Source organism: Oryzias latipes, chromosome 22 (genome assembly GCF_002234675.1).
Source record: "Oryzias latipes chromosome 22, ASM223467v1".
NCBI lineage: Eukaryota > Metazoa > Chordata > Actinopteri > Beloniformes > Adrianichthyidae > Oryzias > Oryzias latipes.
In genome coordinates, this window is record NC_019880.2 from 6,091,408 (window position 1) to 6,118,260 (window position 26,853).

Consider the following 26,853-nt stretch of genomic DNA (forward strand, 5'->3'; position numbering starts at 1 on the left):
GATTTCTGCCTGACCTCTGCTTCCCAGCCACATTTTTGTATTTTGTCATATGAATTTGGTCCACTAGAGGGCAGTGTTTGTTTGTTTTTTCAGGCCTCGCATTTTTTTTAAATCTCTATATTTAAATTAAAATAATTATGTCGTTCCTATAAATGGCATTCAGTGGCGGTTCTACACTAACTTACTCCCTGGGCGAGTAACCCCACCAGCCCCCCCCCCCCCCCCCCCGCACACATACAAAATTTGACAACATCCTGTTGTGTTCCCTATCTTCTATTTAGCCATTTTACTCAAAAAATGCATGAATTTTCTAGACTCATATTACAGGGGGGTCAAACTCAGTCACACAGGGGCCTAAGTTAAAAACACGCTTAAGGTTTTGGGCCGAAGAAGATAAACATTTACTGAACACACTAAAGCTAAAATTTTAAACCTTTTAAACTGAACTTTTTGAACATAAATATGAATAAAAACAGGAACATTAATCCAGTATAACTCAAGTTAAACCTTAAATAACTTGTAATATTTTGTTCTCCATAGAAATATGTTCTGTCAAAATTATACAAATATGAACATGCTGCAGGACAAAACAAAGAAAGCCTGGAAATATTAATAAGAAATTACATATCAAATAATTTTTAGCAATAATTTCTTAATGTGTGACGCCCTGTGTGTGTCTTTGTGAAACATATCAGAGGGATTAGATCTAAAAAATAAAACTTATTGTGATTAATATGTTTAGGTCTTATAAAACATTAAAGACTAAATCTTAGAACTCATCAGTGGGATTACTCCAAAAATATTTGGCATTTCCCTAAATTTGTGCAACACCAACAGTAGAAATCCTCCAAAAAAACTCAATCCATAAAAAATGGTCTGCGCTCATCCCCCCTCCCCCTCCCCTTCCCTCTGACACACGCGGCTCCGTCTCTATGACGGGAGGCGCAGCTGCGGCTCAGAGTTGATTGTCAGATAGAAAAAGACTCCCAATCCCCTGTTAGTGTGATTCAGCCAGCCACCGGAGAATTGCGCTCCCCTCTCGAGTTTTTTGACTTATGTTCCAAAGACTACCGCAAAGAGGTGTGGCCGCAAGCGTCTTGCAGCAGAGGGCGGTGGTCACGTGCGCATCGTGTCTGCTGTGTCGGAGCAAAGAATTGTGGGAAATAATCCCCATTGCCTGCTTTTGTCGAAATTGGGTTGAGCACGAATGTTTGTTATGCCTAAATCCTTTTCATGTGCCTGTTTTACGTTGTTTCACTCTGAATTATTCTTTTTTTTTTTGCACCATAAGTGTGAAGAGGAAATAGGAGGAAGACATTATTAAGAGTCTGATGTGTCAAAGTAAAAGCATTAAGTGTCGGCTACTGAAGCAATTTCATCTTAAAAGTTTCAAGCTACCTCGTTGAATATAGTACGTACCACATTACCACATTACGCATCGGGCACAGCAAATGCCGCCCCCTATGCAGTGCCGCCCTGGGCGACCGCCCACATCGCCCATATCAAAAACCGCCACTGATGGCATTTATATAAATTTTAAACATTCTTGGAACTACAGGAAAATGTGCATTTAAATAATAAGCAATGAGTGCTCGACTGAATGGAAGTCATCAGTGAAGTTTAATCTTAAAAATCTAGTTCCTTGATCCGTTTTGTTACAAAACTCTTTAAAGTTTAATCTCAGACATGAATTTGATTTGAAATTGTAAAGACTTGGACAAGCCTTCCAACATTTGGAAAATTTAAAAGCTTAAGAAATTTATAGCTTTAAAACAATAAACCAATGTGAGCTGACTTTGAGATGATGAAGAAAGATGCTTCTGTGACTCATAAGTGAATATTGCTGAATCTGAACAAAAGAGAACAAAGCGAAAAGGGAAGAGGTTCATGATGAAGCGAGAGCTGCCCAACACGAGGACAGAAACAGGAAAAATGCGTGTTATTGACGGAAAAAGTTTCCAAAGGTTTTTCACTTACCCCTCCAGAATCCACCAAAAAGCTGAGCAGCTGAGTGTCTGTGCGTATTGGCGCGTTTGGGCCCTTTTGCTCTTTCTTTTTAAAATAATCTTTGAAAACATTGAGAGACTTATTGCATGTTGAAATAAGCTGGGTTTTTTTTTGCTTTTGTTTTGCGCTGCTGAGAAAGAGGCTGGAGTTTGGTGTCTTGATCAACACGAAGCCTTTTGCATGCGAAAAAGTGTGCGGATGTCCGCCTGCAGCACTGCACATGCAATAAAGGATCAGATGAAGTCAGGTTACAAGGCTGACCTGCAGCGTCTAATCTTACATCGCACCTGACAAATTATGAAAAAAGATCACAACTTCTAATTGTTAATGACATTCGAAGGACGAAAGAAACATGACATGTCCCGTAAATGCTGAACACATAGATTGTCTTTTGCATAGTAGCTGCGCAAAGGTGGCGCACCCGTTGCGCACTAAGCACGTCCAAAGCCTGGAGTGCATTTCTGTGCCCCACTGACAGCCAGGGCCAGACTTGAAAGAATAAAAAAAAAAAAAAAGAAACAAGACAAAAGCATAGATTCTCTTATTTTGAAAGGGTGTGCATAGCCAGCGGAAACCCTTTTCTTGATCACCCACATGAATGCTTTTGAACAAAAATCTGGAAATTAACCATTTTTATGTAATTTGTTATGACAACTTGAAGCATAAAAACCCCCAAGATGATATAATTGTTTCTTTTGCTGAAAGTATATTTTTAAAGCAAGAGTGTTGAAAAGAAAAACATTCAAACCATTTGTTCTTCAAAATAAGACATACGGGTAAAATTTAGGTTGCTTTGTAAAAACAAATGGAAAACTAGCAAACCAAATGGTGCTTTTAATATTTTTCAGTATTATCGTTCGAAGATGTAAGTGTTCGATGGAAAATAGAAGACAAACTAAGTGCACTGTGAACAACGTCTGGAGGGCGACAGTCCAGTAGCAGTGACAAGACATTTGACTTGTGAAACATGCGGGGGACAGTGGTATGGCATGCATGTATCATGTTCTGCCTTTCAACTCTCAATCATTTTGGGTGCTTGACTTTTCCTTTTTTCCCCCTGGCCTTAATGACTGCCGCGGATTGGACGTGTGGCAGAGCATGCAGAAGAAGCTGGCCTTTTACCAGCCAATAAAAATAGCTGTGGTCTCCATGATGTCACCAGCGAGTAAATCATTGATCTGGAATTTTAAGGAAGAAGAGAAATGAATATGACGGAAACCTTAGTTTATATTCTCTTTTGTTTGGTGTTTTGCATAATTTGTGAAAAAACAACTTTTTTATGGTTTCTTTCTTTTCACTGCAAAATCCCATAGCATACATTTGTAGATGTATTGATTATGGAGACCAGGACAGAAAAAGTGAGGCTTAAAACAAAAGAGCGACTGAAGAGCCTCAATCTTCAGCTGATCACTGCTGCTGCAGTCACCAGCCAGAGTGAGAGCCTAAAGCTGGAGTCTGATCTCACTCCCATACCTGGCATTCTGAAGCCACAACACCATGCTGCCGATGAGGAACCTGAGCTGTCATAAATCTTCCCTGTTTGACCATGTGACTTGCCTAATTTGTGATTCTGCCCTCTGCCCAACCTCCACCTCATCCTTCCTCCACCCATAGGACACCTCCAGCTGCTCCCCACTCCGGCTGGGACCCAGACATGGGACAACCTGAAAGAGCAATCACCTGGGCCATATTTCTGTCTTATATATGAGCAAATGTTGTGAGGCTAACTTCAGTGACCCAGCAGGAGGCCAACAGCAGCACCATATCAATGACAGGACATCAGAAATGTAGCACTTGCCAGCCTCTCTAAGGATGCAGTTAATCCACATTCTGTCCCTTCAAGTCAGTTAGCCGTTAATAAACAGTCACCTGTGTGACGGCTCACTGTTGGTTTTATGATTTGAATCGTGCAAAAACGTATGAAACTCTTAGACCTGAGCTCTTGTTTGATATGCCTTTTGTATTAAGTAGCCACGCAGAATGAACTACTGTGGTACTATAACCCAAAATGTGATGTCAGGCTCAAACATAACAAAAAAAATCATCTTCTTTTTTCTGTCTTTCCCACTAAAATTTGGAGAAATTAAACAACATTATGAATAGCTTTTGTTACATTGTTGAACAATGTGACACTTTGGCATGATTCCTGATTTTGGATGAAAGTTAAAACTTAAAAAAACGTCTTCTTTATAATTTAAAGAGAGGAAAGTTTCAAGTTGACCAAATTTTCCATTTTGTTCGTGAAATCACTCATTCATTGGTATCTTTAGGTCAGACTGCATTAGATGGACTCACAGCTTTATGAAGAGGCTTTGTTAGTCATTCAAAATAATTTCAAAGAAAAAATCTGTTTTCAAAATCTTATCTGATTTCTATCCCAAAGTTTCTTCTTACCAAAATTAAAGTTTCCAGAGAAAATGCACTTTAAACGTTAAAACTACTTTAAAACTTCAAGTTTTAATTTGATTTTGTGGACTGCGTTTTTTTGTAGTGCTTTTACCACACTTTTTATGTTTTATGTAAAGTACTTTGAGGTGTTCTGCAACAGGAAAGGTGCGTTGAATTTGAATGGTTAAATGATTCCCAGGGATCTTTTAATTATGATTATGCAAAATGTAGCCAAAATTTACAACACCTGTGTCGTTTTCTGGGACATGGTGTCTGCAGAACAGGAGGAGTTCAATCAGAAGTTCGACTCTTGAGTTGTGGACAGGACTGTTTATTTGGTACAACCCCGCCCCTCTTTCCTTTCCCTGCCGCTGAGAGCACGGAGCAAGGAGCTTGTGGCCCGCCCAGCGTTTATTTTGTGTGTCACAAATAAGCTCTTTTTCCATAAATTAATAAAGAAATATTCAGAAATGCTATTTTGAGCTTGATTTTCTTTATAGTACCACAAGAGCATGTTAAAATCACCAAAAACACATTTTTAATTAGAGCAGGTCTTCAAATTGTATGTGGGATACTTGTGTGCAGACTTTGCACATCCTCCAACTGCATAAAAACTAGCGGTTCAATGGTTTCCAAACCCAGGCCAGGTGGATCACTGATCCTGATTTAAGAGTGTGTTTTTGTCTTTGTGTGGCCCAGAGTTAGACTGGCGACCTGTCCAGGATAAACCCGAGCTGTGGCTTTACAACAGCTGGGATCAGCTCCAGTTCTCCTTGACACTAAGCAGAACCAAGCTAATTCTGGGAAAAGGAATCCAGAAATGATTGATTCACAATCTAAGATTTGAATTGTTTTGCCGGCTTAGAATCCAAAATTATATTTCTATTGCTTAGGGTTAGTGTTAACACTGTCAATACCTTCAGGCCTTTGGAAAAGAAAATCACTGTTTCGGTATCCAAAATTATCCATTTGTTTTACTAGGAATCAAATATAAATGTGATTGCAGCAGAATTAGATTATAAGAACACAGTTTTTTCAAAAATCAGCCTTGCCTTAAGTATAGGCTTCCAAATGCACTAAAATCATGCAATAAAGCTGCTAAAATAAAGAAGAGTGGCTGTGAAATATAGGGAGTAACAAAAAATACCAAGTTTTTAAATTTATGATGGTGTTTATAAAGATGATTTTCTGATATTTTACTGGTTTCTGGCATCTGGAATGCTGGTGGTCCGCGAGGACAACAGGAAGGCTGTTGGGGAAGAAAATAGCCACACACTTGCACATTCTATCAAGGAGGATTTATCACCAACATTTGTGTAGAAGGTTGAACGAGCCAGATCTGTCCATATGCGGCCCTTTGTGAGCGCGTGTGTGCCAGAGTGTCTTCCTGATGACACTTGGTGAGGATTTTTAACAGCTGAGATGAGTTTTGTGGGGAACTGGACAGCGAGGCAGCTGTACATCTTTCCTTTAGACAGACACACACACGCATGCACGCACACACACACAGAGGCACATAAACAACGATGGAATCCTGACATCCAGGCCCCTTGGGACCAAGACACACTGAGTCCTTAATAAAGGAGTTGTTGTTTCAGGAGGGAGCTTATATGGTTTGGGCTTCATGTTACAGCCACTTTAAAGACCAACTGTATTAATTTTGCAAGTAAATATTGAGGCACAGCAACGTCCCTGCGTTTCATTTAAAGTTAATGAGTTTATAAACTGCTAATAGTGTTGATGCAATTTGAATATTGATCTAAATAAAACCAGGTTGCCACTGCAACCCCAACTAGACCGCAACCTTGCAACCAATAGGAGACTTTGCCTGGTCACAGCTCTTTCAAGGGGGCGGGGTCTCCATGTGCTGAGGGGTCACAAGGAATGATGTAACCACTGTTTATTTTAAGCATCTGCAAGGAAATGTGGACACCTCCACACAGACACAGATGCACACACGAGCAAGACCACCTGAGGACTTCTGATTGAACTGATGTCCACACGCAAAACCCTCCAAATGCACCGTCCAGCCAGGCTGACAGACATTACGGTACTCTGAGAGCACTGCCAGGCTCTTGCTTTGCTGGAAATCTACTCTCAATCTTGTTTGTGTTTCTGTAAAGGTGTGCACATCACACAGGGGAGTCCAGTGAGAGACAGAAAGACAGAAAAATGCGGTCATAGCCATTAATACTAACAGAGGCCTCTCTTCCGTCAGTTGCAGCTGTTGATCACACTGGTGTAACAGTGATCTCTCTCTAGCATTGCATCACTCTTTCTTCATGAGTCCCACACAGCCCTGCATTACCCTGAACATGAATCCAGTGTCCTAAACTGCACCATATTCCTGAGGGAATGGAATAAAGAAAGTGTTATGCTTCAGAAATGTTGTGAATATGTTGTGCATTATTGAAATGATCCTAAGATTTATGCAGAACCTGATACTTGAAAACTAACAGTGCATGGCTACACTGCAGAGCCTAAACTCCCACTTGGGTCACCTTTTTAACTATACTGCACGCATTTCCCATCGTTCCTTTGTTTACACTCTCCTGCTAGCTTACAGCCCTCTCAACTCCAACCTAACATTAGCGGTGCAACAAAAATGGTGATTAGTATCGGAGCTGTACAGCTGTGAAGTTTTGAGCCAGATGTCCGCTCAGGTGAGGAAAACGAAGACTTACATAGATCTAGTCATCTGCAAGTGGATGCATCGGAATGGAGCACAGCAGGGAGCTTGTGTCCTTGTAGATTTCACATAACAGCTACAAGCTTTTTTAGCCTTTTTACATCTGCTCCTGATTCACAACAATTTGAATAAAGAAATACTCAGAAATGCAATTTTAACTCCAATTTGCTTTTTATATATGCCCTCCATCATGAGAAAAATGCAAGAACATGATAAAAACAGCAAAAACACAATATCTGTTGGAGTGGGTCTTAAATCTGGGATCAGGGTGGTTTTTTTTGTTTTTTTTTTATACACTGTATTTTATCCCACGAAGGGAAATTCTTTCTCCGCATTTGACCCATCCCCTTGGGGAGCGGTGAGCTGCAGCCGAAACCGCGCTCGGGAGGCAGTAGCGTTAAGGGTCTTGCCTAAGGACCCTCACTGGGTGATGTTAACTGCTCGCCATTGATATGGTAATTGCCCCCAGTACCATTGCTCATTCCCCTCCGGGAATCGAACCCTGGTTTCCTGCGTGGTAGCTTCCCACCTTACCAACCGAGCTACCCAGCCGGTTACCAATGCAAAACTCGTCCAGCTTCATCCAGTGTGTATTTAGAGCATTTTTGGTTGAATCAGTATACCGTCTTCATTTGTACTATGAGTGATGTATGCATAACAAGTTGTTGGTCATGTTCTCCTTCTAGAGAACGCAGCAGAGCGGCGATGTAACTTCCAGAGGAGCTCGTCTACTCGCATACATCAGAGACATTCCACCTCATCTGACACTCGTCCATGGAATTCTACATATTTTCCACACTATTCTCCCAGGTATTCTGAAGTGGCTGTCAAAAAGACTGGCATGTCCAAACTTTCTGCACCTACAAAGAAAATAAAAAGGGCTAAACTGTCTCAAATCTGAATCTCCTGTGTTTTCATGACAGATGGTTTTTCAGGGGAGGGGCGGGTTGTGGCCCAAAACAATGATTTTAGTGCTTAGCTTGTGTTTGTGATTGCCGCCGGGTATGCTCACGTGTGCATGTGAAAATATCTTTTGTTTGCTCTGCTGATAGGTGATAATTTGTCATAGATTTGTACAGAGTTCCTTTCTCCTCCATGCTGGTGTAACCAGTGTATGCAACCTATAGCTGACATCTATGTGTCATTCTGGGAACACACTAAATGCCTCTGATGACTTGAAGGTTTACTTGGCAACCGATGGCTGTTTTAAGAGCACGGATAGACTTACAGCTTGGACTGAGCACAAAGTTTTTTAAGTACATGGAGAGAAATAAAATGTCACAGAACTGCATGTATCATATGCTCATTGTTGTGTGGCTAGTTGGCTCAATGACTTCATCCAAATCTATTTTTGTCATTGGATGATGTTCTATTAGGTTTTACATAAAGAATAACGCTGAAGGCATCTGGGAAAGTCTTTTTTCTTCATATGTTGCGTTTAAATGTGCACACATCATCTGCCTTTAAGATGTTTTGAAAAATAGTTGGTGCTTTTCTGAAACGTGTAACGTTTTTTTTTTTTTAAATAGATCTAGGGGTAGAAGTTCTGCTGTTGGAATTGAGGGTGGAGGGCTGGTAAAGGTGGGAGGGGTTGACACAGAAATGTAGCCTACAGGACAGAACACCACTCATGCTTGCTTCATAACCCTCCAAACATTTTGCAACCGCAGCTGTCGTGGCGCACGCGTGGAGCGAGGAGGCGCGCTCCTTCTGGAGTGGCTATGTTGAATCTGGCACGGACTTTCTTTTTGCGCTCACCAGCGGTCGCCGAGCTCGTTATTTTCTTCGACAAAAATACGAAATGTTGACGCACCCCCCCTCTAGAAGGTCGGTTTCAAGAGAACATTGAAGTCACCGCTCATTTACCATGAGCTGTTTGGATGTTATGTACCCAGCCTATGGACATTACGCACCGTACGCACCGACCGCCTCTGCTTTTGTAAACAGATTACAGGTAGGATTTCGGAAATTAATTAAATATATTTTTTAGGGTTACGACATGTAACAAATTTTCTTAATGAGAACATTTCAAACCCAGATTGTTTTTGCAGCTTGTGCGTAAAAATGACTTTTTAAGCAGAGTTGCTCATTTTCTTGTTTCTATCTAGGAGATGCGTTTATTCCATATCATAGATGTTAAGTTCCTCTTTCATCTACCAATCTCATGCATTCGTGTCCTCAACTTTAGCTGCCACATGTCTGTGCAGCCACACAATGGAAAACATGGTGTTGAAACGTCTCGTGCTCAGCCTCAGAAGTGTCTTTTGCAACACCTGTCTAAATCCACCCTCCCCTCTCCCCCCACCTTAGGCTCCCACTGGTCTGAGCAGCAATACACCCCACAGCCGGCATTTTATGGACAATCCCAGTGCTTCCGAAGGAATGTCTGGGGGCCCAGGCACAACTTCCTCATCTTCTTCTACAAGCTCGTCCTCTTCTTTGTACAATCCTGCGACTTCGAGGCCAGAGGAGGGCCCCAAGGAGAAGCAGGAGGCCCCTGAGGCAGAATATCTGACTTCTCGCTGTGTCCTCTTCACATACTATCAGGGAGACATCAGCAGCGTTGTAGATGAGCACTTCTCCAGGGCGCTCAGCTCCTACATGGATGGAGAGGGCAAACGTCGAGCACCTCCACAGGGAACAGGTATCTGACACTAAAAAGAACAGCTCACACTTTATGTAGGTGGCAATAAAACTATCAACAAAGCTGAAGGACTGTTTAAATGTTGGATTCTGCAATATTTAATTAGTTAATATAAACTAACCAGTGAAACTAATCTGTTTAGTAACTTTAGTTAACATAAGCTATTCTAAATCATTCACATGTCCAAAAGCAAAGCAGCTGCATCCTTGCAGCCATGACTGCAGTTGTCACTGGTTCTTGATGCCACAAATGTGAGCTGGGAGCTCTGCAGAGGGTCAGACAGGTGATGTGGTAAGAGGACATAGAACGTTTTGTCTGTGAATGGGGTCAAGGCTTTGTGCCACACAGGTTAGGAGCTTCTCACAGCCAAAAGTCTTCCTGTTTGATTCAGATTAAGTGATTAATTAACTTTGAGTTTTGAATTTGACGGAAAAATACAACTTGAAGTTATTCTGAACCGATCTAGAGCGGCAGACCTAACAATGCTCCCTCAATATCCATGTAGGGGCCTGCAGCACTCTGCTCCCCCCTTTATGCACCCGTTGCTGTAGCCGCTGTTCTTGTTCAGCTGGACATCTTCATTTCAGCCCCAACACGCGCTCCCTGCCTCACAACAGATGCTATGTTTATACATGATCGTAAGCGGACAGCCTCGCCAGCGTATCCCCTTCAAACGTCTCCATGACTTGGTCCAGTTCTTGCCCGCCTGTCTGTCAGAGTTATATGTTGTCAGTGTGGTGGGGGTAATGGGAAACACCACCTCACTAGGTGATGCACGGTGTCCGTTTTCAAAGGAATAAATCTAAAATAGTTAATGCTAAAAACCTATAATGGCTTGCTGACATTCTGTCAAGGGCGAGGAGAGGGGGCAGAGAAAACAACAGGTGGGGGTCCAGGAAGAAGAAGAGAGGTGCCATTAGGGGCCAGAAATGCTGGTTTGAATGCATGTGTCTGAGCTGTGACGTGCCGCTAGACTTTCAGGAGTGAAGGGCTGACATGAGACTGAAAAGTCTAGCTGTGGAAGTGATTTAGGACTTGCTGAGTCTTGGGCTGCCTCCAGGTTACAGCGTCTACCTTAAATTTTACCTTGCGTCTCTTTCTCTCTGGCTCTGTCTGAGAGAGCAGTTGTGTTTATTTCTGTGTCTTGTTGCGGGTATAAGGCAGAATGTGTGACAGAATGATCCAATGGGGAAGATATCTGGGCCACAGGGTGTAGCAGTCATGTGAGTGACATCTAGTACGTGATGCTCCTCTTGCACAGCCCCGGCTCAGTGTGTTTGTTTAAATTAAGTGATTCACTAAAAAGTAGTGCAACAGTTTTGGTTCATACCATTTACTATAGACAAGAACTGGACCAAGTGAGTGTGATGTCACTTCTGGCTCCAACTGAATGAAGTCAATTCAGTCACCATTTTCTTTTGCAATACAGACACCGCCATGATGGAGCAAGATGTTGTTAGTAAGCAGTGATTGGTCCAAATCGGTCTGAGTTAACGTTTCTATGGCAACCACCATCACCAATTAGGAATGAACTTGTTGGAAATCCACTTGAAAGCAGGCGACATAAAATCTGTCACTCAAGCATTTTGGACACTTGTAACGTCAACCAATCAGATTATTATTCAGCACTTGACTGATTTGCACTATAGAAAACACCAGAAAAGAAAATAGGATTAGCAAGAATGTGTTTAAAAAAGGTATCAGATAAAAATGATATTCTGACAAACACCAGCAGGTGCTTCCTGTTTGGAACGCCAAGGGGGAGGAGTCACTCATATACAGTCAATGATTTATCTGTGTTTATTTTTTACCCCTTTCCTTTCTCCCCTGCTAGATGCCAACTCACCGAGCAGTCGGAGGAGCTTTCCTCCGTCATTCTGGGACAGCAACTACTCCTCACCTCAAAGCCGCCCCCACTGTGAAACGGGCGCACCCTCATATTCTATGGATCCATATGCATCCGGGCTGCATGCAGGTCTACCCCACCCCCACACTCATCCTCACCCACAGCCTCACCCTCACTCCCACCCACCAGAAAACTGGGGATACCCTCAAGCCCAAGCGTATGGCCCACCGAGACCTCTTCATGAACTGTATTCCCCATCAGCTTTGGAGCCCCACTACGGGCCCCTGCTCATGCCCACTGTGCGGCCGCATCACCTCCCCACCTTACCGGGTCACTATGAAGTGAGCAAGCTGGAGCCCACCGCCTCCTGGCCCGGTCTGATCCCCTCTGGAGATGTGAGCCAGACTCTGGCGCTCAACATGGACGCAGGTTTAACTTCTTTTTGATTTGTTTTCAGTACAAATTTGCAGAACAAAAGTAAGGTTTTAATTCTTTGGAGAATTTCTGCAACTCTTTTTAATCAGTAAATTTATTTTATCGCTTTCCAACAATCTTTGTGCCCACCCTATGAAACAGAGCATGTCAACTTTGACTGAGTCTGAAGTAAATTCAATGCATAGAATTAATATGCCTTTGACACACTCCACACTCCCCATATGTGCAAACACACAAACACAATCATTTCTTTTTTAACCATGCCAAACCCTCTTAAAACAGGTTGTTTTGCCAAAGTGGGCTCCATGACAACCTCTGTACTGCCATTCTCTATTCTCCTCATTGTTTCTCTTTCTTTTGCTTTCCTCAGGCCTGCAGCAGCACAAGAAAGGGAAGGAGCTCTACTGGTTCTAACGAGCCCTTCAGTCACACTGACCAGCCATTACCAGATCCAATTAGTCGTTGGACCTGCTCTGCTATTGAAGCAGCGTGTCCCTTTATCCCCCCACACGCACTGCATCCCTGCCGATCCACCCCCTTGTCTCTGCTCTCAACCTTCCCCTGCCAGTTACACAGCCTTGCTCCAGGTTGACATGTGTGCACCATGGAGATAAAGCAGAGGAGGTGGAGGGGGGGTCTGAACCAGCAACAATCCGTGCTGTTGCTCTCTCCTTCTTACATCGCCTCCATCCACTCTGTCTCCCGCAGCCCCGCTGCAGTTCAGGCCCTGGCGAGGCGGGAGCCACAGTGACCTGTTTGGACTGAGAAACACAGGATCACAACAGACTTCTGCGAAGGGAAAGGCAACGGTGGGCTGAATGGAAACAAGCAGGGATTCCCACCACTATTATCACTGTCTCATGTTCTCTGTTAGTACAGTTGTGATCCAATTATCTGCATTTCACAAATGCATAAATGTCCAAAGGCAGAATTGCTGGTTTTTGTGAGCCTTTTTTGTGTTTTTTTTATTTTATTTGTTTTTAAAAGAACTAAGTAGTTTTTTTTAATTTATTGTTGTCATTGTGCCTCTCTAAAGACCCACTCCAATGAAAATTGTGTTTTTAACATGTCTTGTAGCATTTTTCTCATGATGGAGGACATTTATAAGAAAATCAAGTTTAAAATTGCATTTCTGAGTATTTCTTTATTTATTGTTGAATTGGGAGGAGATGAAAAAAAGTCATTTAAAAAAGCCTATAGCAGTGAGGTAGGAGCTACAGTCAGTAGAAAACAAGCTCCCGGCTCTGCTCCATTCCAATGCATCCACTTGCAGACAAATAGATCCATGGACGTCTTTGTTTTCCTCGTCTGAGCTAGAATCTGGATCTAAACTCTACGGCTGGATAGATATGATATTGCTCGTCATTTTGGTTGTACAGGTAATGTTAGGCTGTGGTTGTAAGAAGCTGTAAACTAGCGGGAGAGAGTGTGAACAGATGGATGATGGGAAATTGGGGTGACAGTTCCACCCACAACTCAGAGATGAATCTTTAGTGCCGCTCTGCAGAAACTATATTCTAGGAAATGACAGTTTTTTGTTTTGGGCTAAAAACGGCATAATCATAATTAAAAGACCACTGTGAACGTTTGTACAACAGATCAAGAGATAATTGGAGTGGGACTTTAACTCTATGTGGTGGCCAGTGTTTTGTAATTTCTGTGGTTTAGTTGCTCTTTTAAAAGTAAAAGCTGACTGAAGTGCCCATACCATAAGTTCGTTGTGTTTGTTTCCTCACCTCTCCAGAACATATCAAAATCTGTGCAGCCCAAACCAGTTGGAATAAGACTGGGCTTTCAGGTTAATGATGTTTTTCTGCTAGTTCTTCATCCCTGTCATTTTTAGATGTGTTGAACTTGAAATGTCTGAATATTTGGGTTATTTTTTTTCTGTGTGACATTTCTCATTTTTGTGTCAAATAAAATTGTAATGTCAATAAATATTTTTGAGGTACATTGTTGAACCCTGAGTATCTGCCCTAATGGATGTGAAGAGTTTATGGGGGTTAATTTCTGACTCTGTGCCAACATCTGATGGTATGTTTCAGAGACAGTAGCACAGCCAGATGTGGGGAGGCTTCCGCCGTGCGACTCATCTTATTTAAAGGGCCTTCGCTTTGAATTCCTGCTCGCATTCACACTTTGTCACCTATAAAGTGGGAGCAAGTGGTGAATGTCAGCAATGTGTAACCAGAGACAAAGCCAGCCATCTCAGTTATGCAGCATATGCTGGAGTGTTATTGATCTGGTAATCAGATTATGTGCTAAGGTATGCCGGTCTGGGCCGCTGTCACACCTTACAGCCTGTGACATTATTTGTGACCCTGCCCCTGATGGCTGCTTGGGAGCAGCCAACGATGTGATTGGCTTAAAGCTGAGGAAACACGCAGGGTAATGAAATTAGAAGAGTTTATAAGGCATAACTTCCTTCTCAACTTCCAACCAGAGGACTCCCATTTCACACTTGAATTTGTTTTCACATCGCATCGCAAAGACGCTTCCTTGCGGTCTGCATGCTCTCCAGAATCTCTGCTGGGCTTTCTAACTTTATTAAAGATAAAACTCTTTTGAAAGGTTTGTCTTTTGTGCATGCCTGAGGTTTCCCCAGGCACGTCTTTTTTTTTCCTAAGATACTTTTCATAGGTGGCTCTGGATTGTCCCTGTCGGTAAGTGTGAGTGTAGACCCCAAACTTGGCCCTGAAGTAGATGGGAAAACCTCCAGCAAACCCCATCACCCTGCTGATAAAAGATGGATAGAAAAATGATTGGTAGCATCAAAGCTACTGAAAAGAATTAAAAAAAAGAAGAAAACAGTGCAATACACCAAAGGAAAAACAAACAAAATGCTAAGTGGATTTGTGTCTTTAGATGTAGAATAAGAGAATCTACTTTTGTAAAATTCATTTACAAAAGTAACACCATCCTTTTTACTATAATGACAAACTTGCTCAGACTTTGCTTTTGCTTTTTGAGTAATATTTTACTTCCCATACGTCCAAAAATGGACTCAAAATTTATTGTTCAGAGTTAAGACTATGTGGCATTTGAAGATCAAAGATGCCATAACCCTTGTGCTATCCTAGGCACTTTAACATTGGGAGTGGGGTCATCTAGACCTCACAAGACAGTGGGCTAAATCTTTTTTCTTCAATGATATGTGATCTTCACTGGTGTCCATGGATTACAGGAAATCCTCTTCACCTTTATCCACTATTGTCATGGTAGGGAGAACTTGTCAATGTAAGGATCGGATCATCTGGAGCCCATAGGATAGCACAAGGGTTAAACAAAATCATTGTTCTGCCTGGAATTGGTAATTTAAAACCTTTATTTAAGTCATAATGATTTAAATTTCCTGATAACCCTTTAGACCCAAAGCCTTTTAATTTCCCTGTTGTGTTCCATCTACAGTCATGAACATAAATATTTGGACAGAGACACATTCTTTCTCATTTAGTTTCTGTACATTACCACAGTGAGTTTTAAATAAAACAACTCAGATACCATTGAAGTGCAGACTTTCAGCTTTTATTCTATGGGTTGAACAAAAAGATTGCATAAAAATGTGAAAAACTAAAGCATTTTTTAAACACAGTCCCTTCATTTCATAGGCTCGTAAGTAATTGGACAAATGAAATAACGGAAAACAAAATGGTGATTCCTAATATTTGGTTGAAAACCCTTTGTTGGCAATGACAGCCTGAAGTCTGGAACTCATGGACATCAGCAGATGCTGGGTTTTCTCCTTCTGAATGCTCTGCCAGGCTTTTACTGCAGCGGCTTTCAGTTGCTGTTTGTTTGTGGGCCTTTCTGAAGTTCTGAGGTCTGAAGGTCTGAAGATCTGAAGTTTAGTCTTCAACAAGTGAAATGCAACTCAATTGGGTTAAGATCAGGTGAGTGACTTGGCCATTCAAGAATATTCCACTTCTTTGCTTTAATAAACTCTTTAGTTGCTTTGGCTGTATGTTTTGGGTCGTTATCCATCTGCATTATGAAATGCCGCCCAATCAGTTTGGCTGCATTCACTTGGATTTGTGCAGACAGTATGTTTCTGAACACCTCAGAATTCATTGGGCTGCTTCTGTTCTGTGTCACGTCATCAATAAACACTAGTGTCCCAGTGCCAGTAGCAGCCATGCACGCCCAGACCATCACACTGCCTCCACGGTGTTTTACTCATGATGTAGTGTCTTTGGATCATGACCTTCTGCACGCCATCTCCATACTTTTGAGGTTGATTTTGGTTTCATCTGTCCAAAGAATGTATATTCCAGAACTGTGCTGGCTTTTTTAGATGCTTTTTAGCAAAGTCCAATCTAGCCTTCCTATTCTTGAGGCTTATGAGTGGCTTGCATCTTGCAGTGTTCCTTCTGTATCTACTTTCATTTCTTTCATTCTTTTTATGGTAGGCTTGGATATTGATACGTCTACCTCCTGGAGAGTGTTGTTCACTTGGTTGGCTGTTGTGAACGGGTTCCTCTTCACCATGGAAATGATTCTGCGATCATCCACCACTGTTGTCTTCCGTGGATGTCCAGGTCTTTTTGTGTTGCTGAGTTCACCAGTGCTTTCTTTCTTTCTCGGGATGGACCACACTGTTGATTTTGCCACTCCTAATACTGTAGCCATTTCTGGCATGGTTCATTTCTGTTTTCTCAGCTTAATGATGGCTCCTTTCATCTGCATGGAGCGCTCCTTTGACCGCATGTTGTCTGTTCACAGCAAAACTTTCAAAATTCAATCACGACTCCTCTAATCAACTCCAGGCCTTTTATCTGCTTCACTCAAAATGACATAACAAGGGAATTGCCCATGCCTGCCCATGCAATAGCATGAAAGTCAATTGTCCAGCCCATGAAATGAAGGGATTGTGTTTAAAAATGCTTTCGTTTTTCACATTTTTATGCAATCTTTTTGTTCAACCCATGGAATAAAAGCTGAAAGTCTGCACTTCAATGGCATCTGAGTTGTTTTATTTAAAATTCACTGTGGTAATGTACAGAAAATAAATGAGAAAGAATGTGTCTCTGTCCAAATATTTATGGCCCTGACTGTGTGTTTAATCATGATTTTATTTATTTTTATACAGAGCTGCATGTCTTCTTGTTGTAAATGACAACCCCTGCTTTTAACAGGCTGCATTTTTTCTGAGGCAAGCCAGCCTCAGAAAGTTATTTCCATTAATTTAAGGGGAATAACTAATCATCTCCTTTGGTAATGAGGGTTTCCCCTTCAAGTGTGCTATTAGCAATCAATTTTACATCAAACATCTCCCATGTATATGTAATTTGTGTCTTTGAACATTATATATATTATGAATAAAGATAATACCGGAAAAATAAATACAGGACTGATGTAAAACAATTAGTAATAATCTGTAATATGTTACACCTTCAATGTATTTGGCATACATTTTTGATATTTGCATGTATGTATATAGATAAATAAATTTTATAGCAAAAAGAAAACATTTCTTGTGTGTAATTGCTTTGTGATGGCAAAAAAATGGCCTCTGAAAATGCTGCCATCTTCTGGTGAGTTTGCAACACTGCAATAGCAAAATGTGATTTCCGAAGAAAAAAAATAATCAGAAGCAGCTTGTCCTGATTGCATTTGTAAGACCATTCTAGTATGACTCAAAACAGTTACTTAGACTAAAACAGTCCCTGTAATGGGACTGTTTTAGTATTTAATCTCTGATACTTAAATTTAAAGAAATATTAAAAAAATATTTTTTTTTGTGTGCATTTATTTTAGAATCATTTGATGACAATGAGTCTTATAGTCTTGGTTTATTTAATTCAAAAAAGTCATTAATGAGGATAATAAAAATAATAAAAACTAAAAAACTAATTAAATAAATAAATAATAAATAAACGAAGCCTGAACCCAATACAGCTACAATCTCTGTTATTGTTCTGGGAAAAAAGGCAAGTTTTAATTTGATTTACTTCATACAGTGAAAAGGTCCCGGCACAGAATTACAGTCAGACTGATGTCTGCCTTTTGGCCAAACAGTCAAACATCTGTGTCTTATCCCTTTTAAAGCTTTTTTACAAGCTTCAAGTCACTCAGGATGACTCTCATACAAGAGTTCAGGTCCTGTTCTAAAAACATGATCACTTCTGATCTGAGCTGTATTTCCCCAAACATTCATTCGCTCATTGTTCCAAAAAAGTCTTTTTGTCCCAGGTTTTTTTTTTTTTTAACTTTAAAGAGAAGAGGCTATTTCTCACAGCACGATGAGTCTACATTTGTTTGGCATTCTGGTACTTTCTTTTGAATTTCCCAGTTTACTGGACAATGTCATGTCAATATTAAGATGATGTAATGTTCTCACTGGAAAAACAAGCAACTACGTGTATGAGTTCCTTCTTCTGATGCTCTATTATATTTGAAGAAAAATGCACATTTTGAAAGTGTTTCTTTGAACCATTTCAGAGGAATGCTGGGTAGTTACTGGAGAAATCCAATATATTTACTTACACTAATTCTTAGCAGGTTGGGATCCCTTGGTGGCAGGTTTAGGTCACTTAATGTTGGAAAAATTTAACTTGGCCCTCATTTAATGGATTACATGAACAGTCATATGACGTCTTGAATCTACTTAATGAGGAAAATGTTAATCTATATTTATTTGACAATGTTCAATAGTTAGTAAACTGACAATCAATTCACAAAGTTCAAGAACAGAAATGTTTCAGAGACCTTTCAAATGATCGCTGACTGGAAACGAGGCCTGTGGTGACTCACCATGATGACAGAAAAAAGGAGGAGGTGCAAAATGCAGAAGTTGTGCTGGAAAGCACAGGATGTTTTTTGTTGTTGCTGTTTCAGTTTTTATTTTGCAGAAACATCAGCTTCCTTCCACACAGACACCTAACCTACTTTACAGTAATCATGTAAAGAAACATGTGGAATTTATCCAGAAAAGATTCATCTGTGCACAATTATTGTGTTTTTGCGCTGACTCATGACTTAGTGTTCCCACATGATACTTGCAGTCAATGATTGTACAAAACTCAAAACTAATCCCAGGCCTTATGCTTAAGAATTATTTCCTGTAGCTTTATTTCTTTACAACAGATGAACACATTTCCACGTATTTCATTGAAAAAAATTGCATTTTCAAAATCATTTCTAAGAGTGAAAATATATTCTGTCTGTTATTACTAAATTAGTTTTGACTTAGGGACTTCTTCTTTTATCTAAATCAAACTAATTAATTCATTTTTAATTAAATAATTAAAAATCTTGCTTTCATATTTATATTTTAATGTTACGTTAAAAAAATAGACATATATATACAGTCCCTGACAAAAGTCTTGTCGCTTATCCATTTTGTAGAAACAAAAGCGTATAACCTCACTGTTAATGAATCCATTGGTTTTAGAAATGTCACAAATTATGTTCAATATACTAAAATAAAATGTCTTCCCTGAAGAAAGATTGATCATTTAATGAACACAGAAAGGTCACATTTTGGCAAGACAAAAGCTTTTGTCGCCTTGTCATATGATGCACCCAATCCTAGATTACAGCCTCACCTGTGATCAATTACTGATCAATCAATAGTGGGTGTGTATAAAAAGAACCCCAGCACACCAGGCCTTCACATCAACTGTAACTTGACCTCGGACAACATGCCTAAGATTCACCCTGAGATCAAAGCGTTGATTATCAAGAGGCTGAAGACCAGATCGACTGCTGAGGTGGCTGACACCTTCAATGTGTCTCAGCGTCAAGTACAAAGAATAAGAAAAAGATTTGAAGAGCCTGGAGATGTTTTTGACAAGCCCAGGTCCGGCAGACCCCGCAAGACAACTGCTCGCGAGGACCGTTTGTTGGTTGGAAAATCCAAGGCCAATCCCTTTTCCACTGCAGCAGAGCTCCACCAGGCCTGGTCACCTCAAGTCCCTGTGTCAACCAAAACAGTTTGTAGAATTCTGTCTCAAAATCGAATCAGTGCCCAGGAACCAGCACTAAACAAAAGGCAATTGAACAAACGTGTGGCATTTGCCAAGGCCCACAGCCAGCTAAAAGGATGGACGCTGGAAAAGTGGCAGAAGGTGGATTTCTCAGATGAGTCTTCAGTTGAATTACATCACAGCCGCCGCAAATATTGCAGGAGGCCAACTGGAGCCCGCATGGACCCAAGATTCACCCAGAAAACAGTTTAGTTTGGTGGCGGAAAAATCATGGTCTGGGGTTACATCCAGAATGGGGGTGTGCGAAACATTTACAGGGTGGAAGGCAATATCAATAGCCTAAAAAAATCAAGAAGTATTAGCTACCTCTTACATTCCCAACCATAAAAGGGGTCAAATTCTGCAGCAGAATGGTGCTCCATTGCATACTTCCATCTCTACATCAAAGTCCCTCAAGGCGAAGAAGATCAAGGTGCTCCAGGACTGGCCAGCCCAGTCACCAGACATGAACATCATTGAGCATGTCTGGGGTAGAATGAAAGAGGAAGCATGGAAGACGAAACCAAAGAATCTTGATGAACTCTGGGAGGCATGTAAGACAGCTTTCTTTGCTATCCCTGATGACTTCATCCATAAATTGTATGAATCATTGTCAAACCGCATGGATGCTGTCCTTCAAGCTCATGGAAGTCATACAAGATATTAAATATGGATCTAACAGTAGCACTACTTAATTCACTGATGTTATGCAACATATTTTTGTTTTTGAAGTAAATTATTTGTTAAATTTTCACATTACTCTCTGTAGGCGACAAAACTTTTGTCTTGCCAAAATGTAACCTGTGTTCATTAAATGATCAATCTTTCTTCAGTGAAGCAATTTTATTTTAGTATATTGAACATAATTTGGGAGGGTTTTAGCTTTCACATGAGACATTTCTGAAACCAATGGATTCATTAAAAGTGAGGTTATACGCTTTTATTTCTACAAAATGGATAAGCGACAAGACTTTTGTCTGGGACTGTATATACATGTCCCGTATATATTTCCACACACACGCACACACATATAATTTTTTTTTCTTGTTTGCTGATTTAAAATTCTACAGCCTGTTTGGATCTGTTTAATTTTCAGGAACCCACATTTTAATCGAAATTAAGAAGAATTTAAATCATAAAAGTTTTGACAGGAAAATAAATAAAAGGATTTAAAATTATTTATCAAAATTCCTTGGCATAACTATGAATATTTAGAATATTTTCCTTTTTTCAGACTCAAACTAAAAAAAAAAGCTATTGAAAGGATGCAAAAAGGGTTTTCAGAAATTGGATTTGTTGGATATTAAGATGCAAAACCTGAAGAAAATCAGGTCTGTTTCAGCAACATGGACATCATGGAGAACCGGGCTAAAGTGACCCAGATGCAGACTTCTACTGAGTCATGTATTCTGTGGGTTAGACGTAGAACACCAAGAAGGCTGTAAGTCCTGGTCTAAGCTCATCCTCAAAGATCTGGTTTTCCCAAGAGACAAACAACACCAAAAGGCCTGACACAAAGAGTTTAACGACGTCTGTAAACTTTTTACTCTGTTCTCAGCATCTTTATGGTCAGAAGCTTTACACGACAGCCTTGTGACTCTCTGTCAGACAAACAATCCATTTCTGAAATCCTGCTGTTTAAAGCCAAAAGAAATCCCATTGTCATAATGACAAAAAAAAACCATCTACTTAGCAACGTTTTGAACATATGTTGAACAGCTACAGCCGTTTCTCTACTGTTAATGTTTCTCCTTTTCTATGGTAAATGCTGTCTGGTATTTTGCATACATACCTGACCGCATTGAAGCCTCTCATATGACTCTTACAGTAAACTTTGAATGCAACATGTAAAAATGTCTTCCTGGAAACATAATAGAAGGAAACACAAGATAAACAAATGCATCTATTTTAGCACTCAAGCATCAATCAAAGGTGATCATTCCATAAAATTGTCAGTATTTGCAAACTTATGTCAACACAGGGATATATGTATATACATATATATATCACACAAATACAATTTTTATGTAGAATAAATTGTTGAGAATGAGAGAAGGAAAGTTGGAGCAACACTTCAGATGAAACTGAGTTTTCAACTTTCAGTGAGTGGGTGTCAAAAGCGCCTCTTCCTATAGTGAATTAACATGATTTTTTCTTCTTTTTTTTTGAGGTGGTAGCGTTCTGCTTCTTTGGTTTTGGAGACACAGGTGACCCACATCTGCAAATATGACCTACTGCTTTTACATCTTCAGGAATCGTGCTTACATCTTAGTTCTTTTCACACCAGCACATGACTTTGTTGGTTTCCAGCAGCAAAAGTGCTGAGTAACACGTCATGCTTTTATCATAAAGAACTCCAGACTCTATAGGAGTTTTACGGATCTTCCTTGTTTTGCTGACTTCAAAAGCAGTTATGGCATAATGCAAGCTTTGCATAAATCTTTTTCTCCACCTTTTTACAGCTGACTCACCCGACCAGTAAATGAACTCCTGACAGCCACCTGACTGAAATGCTGTCACCATTTATGAACTCACGTATATAAGCACTCCTCTGTGAAGCAGCTCCATATCACCAGCAAGGGGTTTAAGCAGTCTTCTTTGTCCACACTGACAAACAAGCAGGTAAGTGGCAGCTGATAAGAAGATGTTTTTCTGTTATATATTAACACAGATAAGAAGGAAATGAAAGGAAAGGAAAGGAGTGTCTGCAGCTTTAGCGTCAACTTTCGGAAAGGATTTCCCAAGTAAAGCCAAAGTGAAAGAACCGCTTCTGCGATTTCCTGCGCCTCACTTCTGTGTCTGCATGTGTTCAGAAAGGATGAAGGTGCTGCTCGCTGTAGCTGCTGTTCTAGCCGTGGCCAACTGTGCCAGCCTGTCTCTGGAGGACCTGGAGTTCCACGCCTGGAGGCTGAAGTTTGGTGAGGAGTGTGTCACTTTTCATCAAGGAGTTTTGCTTGGATTCTCGAGTTTAAATCTGGAGTGGTGTTGGCTCCTAAAGAAACTGTGTGTCAGCGTTCTCTTCTCTTTCTGACGAACAAACTCTGATTTTTTTCAGGGAGGACTTACAGCTCTCCAACGGAGGAGGCTCAGCGAAGGCAGACCTGGCTGAACAACCGTAAACTGGTGCTGGTGCACAACATCTTGGCAGATCAGGGCATCAAGTCGTATCGCCTCGGCATGACTTACTTTGCTGACATGGTATGCATGGATAAAACTGATTTATTTATGAATAACCTTGAAATAAATATGTATTGACTGTTCTCTGTTTCTTCATCATCAGGAAAATGAGGAGTACAAGCGCCTGATCTCTCAGGGCTGCCTGGGCTCCTTCAATGCCTCTCTGCCCCGCCGAGGTTCCACCTTTTTCCGTCTGCCTGAAAACAAAGACCTGCCTGCCGCTGTTGACTGGCGGGACAAAGGATATGTCACTGACGTGAAGGACCAGAAGCAGTGCGGCTCCTGCTGGGCTTTCAGTGCTGTATGTGCAATAAATAGGTTAAAAAGTTGAAGACTTTGCTGCTCTCTGACCTAAATCTTCCTGTCCCTGTTCAGACTGGATCGCTGGAGGGCCAGACCTTCAGGAAGACCGGCAAGTTGGTTTCTCTGAGTGAGCAGCAGCTGGTTGACTGCTCTGGTGACTATGGGAACATGGGCTGCGGCGGTGGACTGATGGATGATGCCTTTAGGTACATCCAAGCCACTGGAGGGATAGACACAGAGGAGTCCTACCCTTATGAGGCTGAGGTAAGTGAACATCTATAAAGTTTTAAAAATGTTACTCTTTAAATGTGGCCATATGAAAATAAATCAATTCTCATCCCTCAAAGGCAGAGACAAGGATACTGATCATTTCATTCAGAAAGCGTTTAGGACAAGTTCATGCAAAATGCTGCCATCTTGTGGAAAAAACAAGAAACACTGGAAAAAGGAACACGTCTCTTTGCAACACTAACAGAATTCACGTTTGTGTTTTTGCATTAGGACGGGGAATGCCGTTACAAACCAGATGCAGTCGGCGCCACATGCACCGGCTATGTTGATGTGAGTTCAGGTGACGAGGATGCGCTGCAAGAGGCTGTGGCCACCATTGGACCAATTTCTGTGGGCATCGATGCATCTCACATTTCCTTCCAGCTTTATGAGTCAGGTGGGAAATCACTGCAGTTGCCATAAAACAATGAGAAGAGTTACAATGCTGCTTTTTCCTGATATATTTTTCAAAAATGCTTCAGGACTGTATGATGAGCCTCAGTGCAGCAGCTCAGAACTGGATCACGGTGTCCTGGCTGTGGGATACGGTTCAGAAAATGGCCAAGACTACTGGCTGGTGAAGAACAGGTATCTCTTAATTAGATGGTCTCCTATTTTAGCTTTAAATCTTCTGAAAACATCTTCTTTGTGGTTCTCCAGTGAACACAATAAGATGGGCTCATTTGCTGTTTTAAGTTTTTTTTTTATAGTTGATGAAACTAAAAGAAAACTTCTACTGTGTGTCTCCACAGCTGGGGTCTGACATGGGGAGATCAGGGATATATCAAGATGTCCAAGAACAAAAGCAACCAGTGCGGGATTGCCACAGCAGCTAGCTACCCATTGGTTTAAACTGGTGAGAAAAGAACTTAAAAACATTTAAATTTGGACTGTTCATAGACTTTTACAGTGAAGGTTTGTTATATTTGCAGATTCAAGACATTTCTCTGTGAGGAGCAGGAGGACACTGAGATCTAATTCAAGTTGATTCTACTGTGAAACAATATTTTATTTTTTTATTTTTGAAAGACACCTGAGAGCATAATCGTGATTCAAATTGACTCATACTAAATGTAAAAATGTTTTTTTAAGAGAAAAAATGTGAAGAAATAAAAAATACTATCCAAAACACAGCTGTTTTGTTGTTTGTGTCGTTTTTTTTTTTTTAATTTTTTATTTAAGACATTCAGAAATGAGACGGCGCACCCAGAAAATTTAGGAACAAAAACAATGGGATTTTCATTGATCCCAAAACAAAACAGAAAAAAAGGAATACATGAACCGTTTTTGGGATAGGTTGCCACCACTGCAACTGCACCACTATCTCTAACGTGAAAAGGCTTAGCCACTCCCACAGGCCAATTAACCAAGCGTGTTCCGAACAAATTCCTGCCTTACAACTCAAAACTCTGACAGGGCCTATATCATGCAAAATTAACGTTTTTGGAGCTTTTAAGTGTATTATAATGTTAATTCTTCATGAAAAACAACCCCAATGTTGTATTTTGATCCATTCACACATTTCTGAGTTTTCCTCTGAAAACCTGCTCTCTGAGCACCAGCCCCTCCCAATCCATGAAAACTAGCAGGTTCTTACATTGTGACATCACATAGTGAGGAACAGCCCCTTCCAGGAAAGTCTGCACCGCAAGCTCCACCCCCAGGCTAACGCACAAACCCACTTTCAGAGATCACATCATCTTACTTCCGGGTAGAAAAATGAACTGTGAAAATAACTCATAGTGTGCAGCCATAAAATTAAACAAAATTGACTATTATGGTGAGGTAAAATGTAAGTGGTTTATTTATGTGTGTGCATGTGACAGGCGGGTGTGTCTGGTGTTAACTGTTGAGACTGCTGATGGACTGAGAGATGACAATAGCAACAAAAAAATCAGGTTCTGCCCTGCAGCCTGTGATGCTGCTTCATCATGTTCATAAACAACAAAAACGATCTAGAGGCATGAACAACTTTTATATTTTTTATTATGCAGTTTGGATGAATGTGTCAGGGTATTCTTAGTGGAGTAACATTTAATAGACATTAATTAAATTTAATTAAATTTTTACTAGATTTAATTTGGGTCATTTTGCTAACCTCAAACCATAAAAATGTGGCATGTCTTGGTTGAAGACGGAGCAAAATACCCTCACAGATTGTTAGAAAAAATAAAAAAACAAAAAACTTCTCACATACAACAGTAACTTGGACTTTTTTAATCCAATAATAACAAAGCACTGCTTCATTTAAAAATATAGTCTACCACACAGACTCAGACCTTTTACCAACAATTTTCTTAGTATTTGAAATCTGTGCATTGTGGAGAAATGGTGGAGCAAACATGGCCTCATTACACACTTCATTTTACTGCACCTTTGCCTTAAATTCAAAAACTAAACTAATCTTGTTTAAATTAATGCAAAATAAGTTTACTTTTGAAATTTGCTATTTCTTTATTTTTCTTCAGTCAAAGAGCCTCTCTGGGGAGATAAAAGAGCCGTGTGACTCTGGAGCCCCAGGTTGCAGACCGCTGTGTTAGAGTTACGTCACAATCTGTGTTTTGCCTTCTGTTGTAATCTGGTCAATTTATTGTTGTAGATTTCCTTTTGCCTTGAAGATCATCTTTTATTTCTGCCTTTGCATCACCTATTTGTGTCCATTACTGGCAGAGAGCTAAACTGGATTCATACATTTTTAGACAGTATTTAGTGTTAGTTTGTGTGTTTTTTTGTCATCTATTAATTATTGGATTTTCCATCCTAGTCATCCTATGACTGAATGTCAGGATGCTTAGTCAGGATGCATTTGAATCCTCACGCATCTTCTCCATACAACACTCGTATTTAAAGCTGCTCTTACTTTATTTGGATGCTGTGGACTATTGCTATTTAGGAAAGAAACGGCAGTACTTGCACCAATGCTGTGTAGAGTAATCCCATAATGAAATCCAGCCCTTTTTCTACAGTAATTTGTGATGCTTAAGGGTTTCACTTGTAATCCAACTAAATAGGAGTTCTTAAGTCATTTTTCACACATCTCTTTTGAATCTTGGCCAGTGGAAAGTTAATAAATTCTGCAGCAAACCGCCAAGCTGGCTATAAATAAAGTTACAGTGCTTGAAATCGTTTT

The 26,853-nt window shown here is 40.5% G+C and overlaps 2 protein-coding genes across 2 annotated transcripts; both read left to right on the forward strand.

The window, feature by feature from the left end:
* Positions 1 to 8,717: 8,717 nt before the first annotated feature.
* On the forward strand, positions 8,718 to 14,576 carry LOC101171539 (transcription cofactor vestigial-like protein 2). Its single transcript, XM_004082182.4, has 4 exons — positions 8,718 to 9,038; positions 9,395 to 9,728; positions 11,563 to 12,003; positions 12,380 to 14,576. Exons 1-4 carry the CDS (start codon positions 8,952 to 8,954, stop codon positions 12,421 to 12,423), a joined length of 906 nt encoding a protein of 301 aa, XP_004082230.1. The 5' UTR covers positions 8,718 to 8,951; the 3' UTR covers positions 12,424 to 14,576.
* A 7,914-nt stretch (positions 14,577 to 22,490) lies between these two features.
* LOC101171789 (cathepsin L1) lies at positions 22,491 to 24,856 on the forward strand. The gene is made up of 9 exons (XM_004082183.4): positions 22,491 to 22,595; positions 22,787 to 22,891; positions 23,029 to 23,171; positions 23,254 to 23,451; positions 23,526 to 23,717; positions 23,955 to 24,120; positions 24,206 to 24,311; positions 24,476 to 24,579; positions 24,656 to 24,856. The coding sequence occupies exons 2-8, from the start codon at positions 22,792 to 22,794 to the stop codon at positions 24,573 to 24,575; spliced, it is 1,005 nt and encodes a 334-aa protein (XP_004082231.1). The 5' UTR covers positions 22,491 to 22,595; positions 22,787 to 22,791; the 3' UTR covers positions 24,576 to 24,579; positions 24,656 to 24,856.
* The last annotated feature ends 1,997 nt before the right edge of the window (positions 24,857 to 26,853 follow it).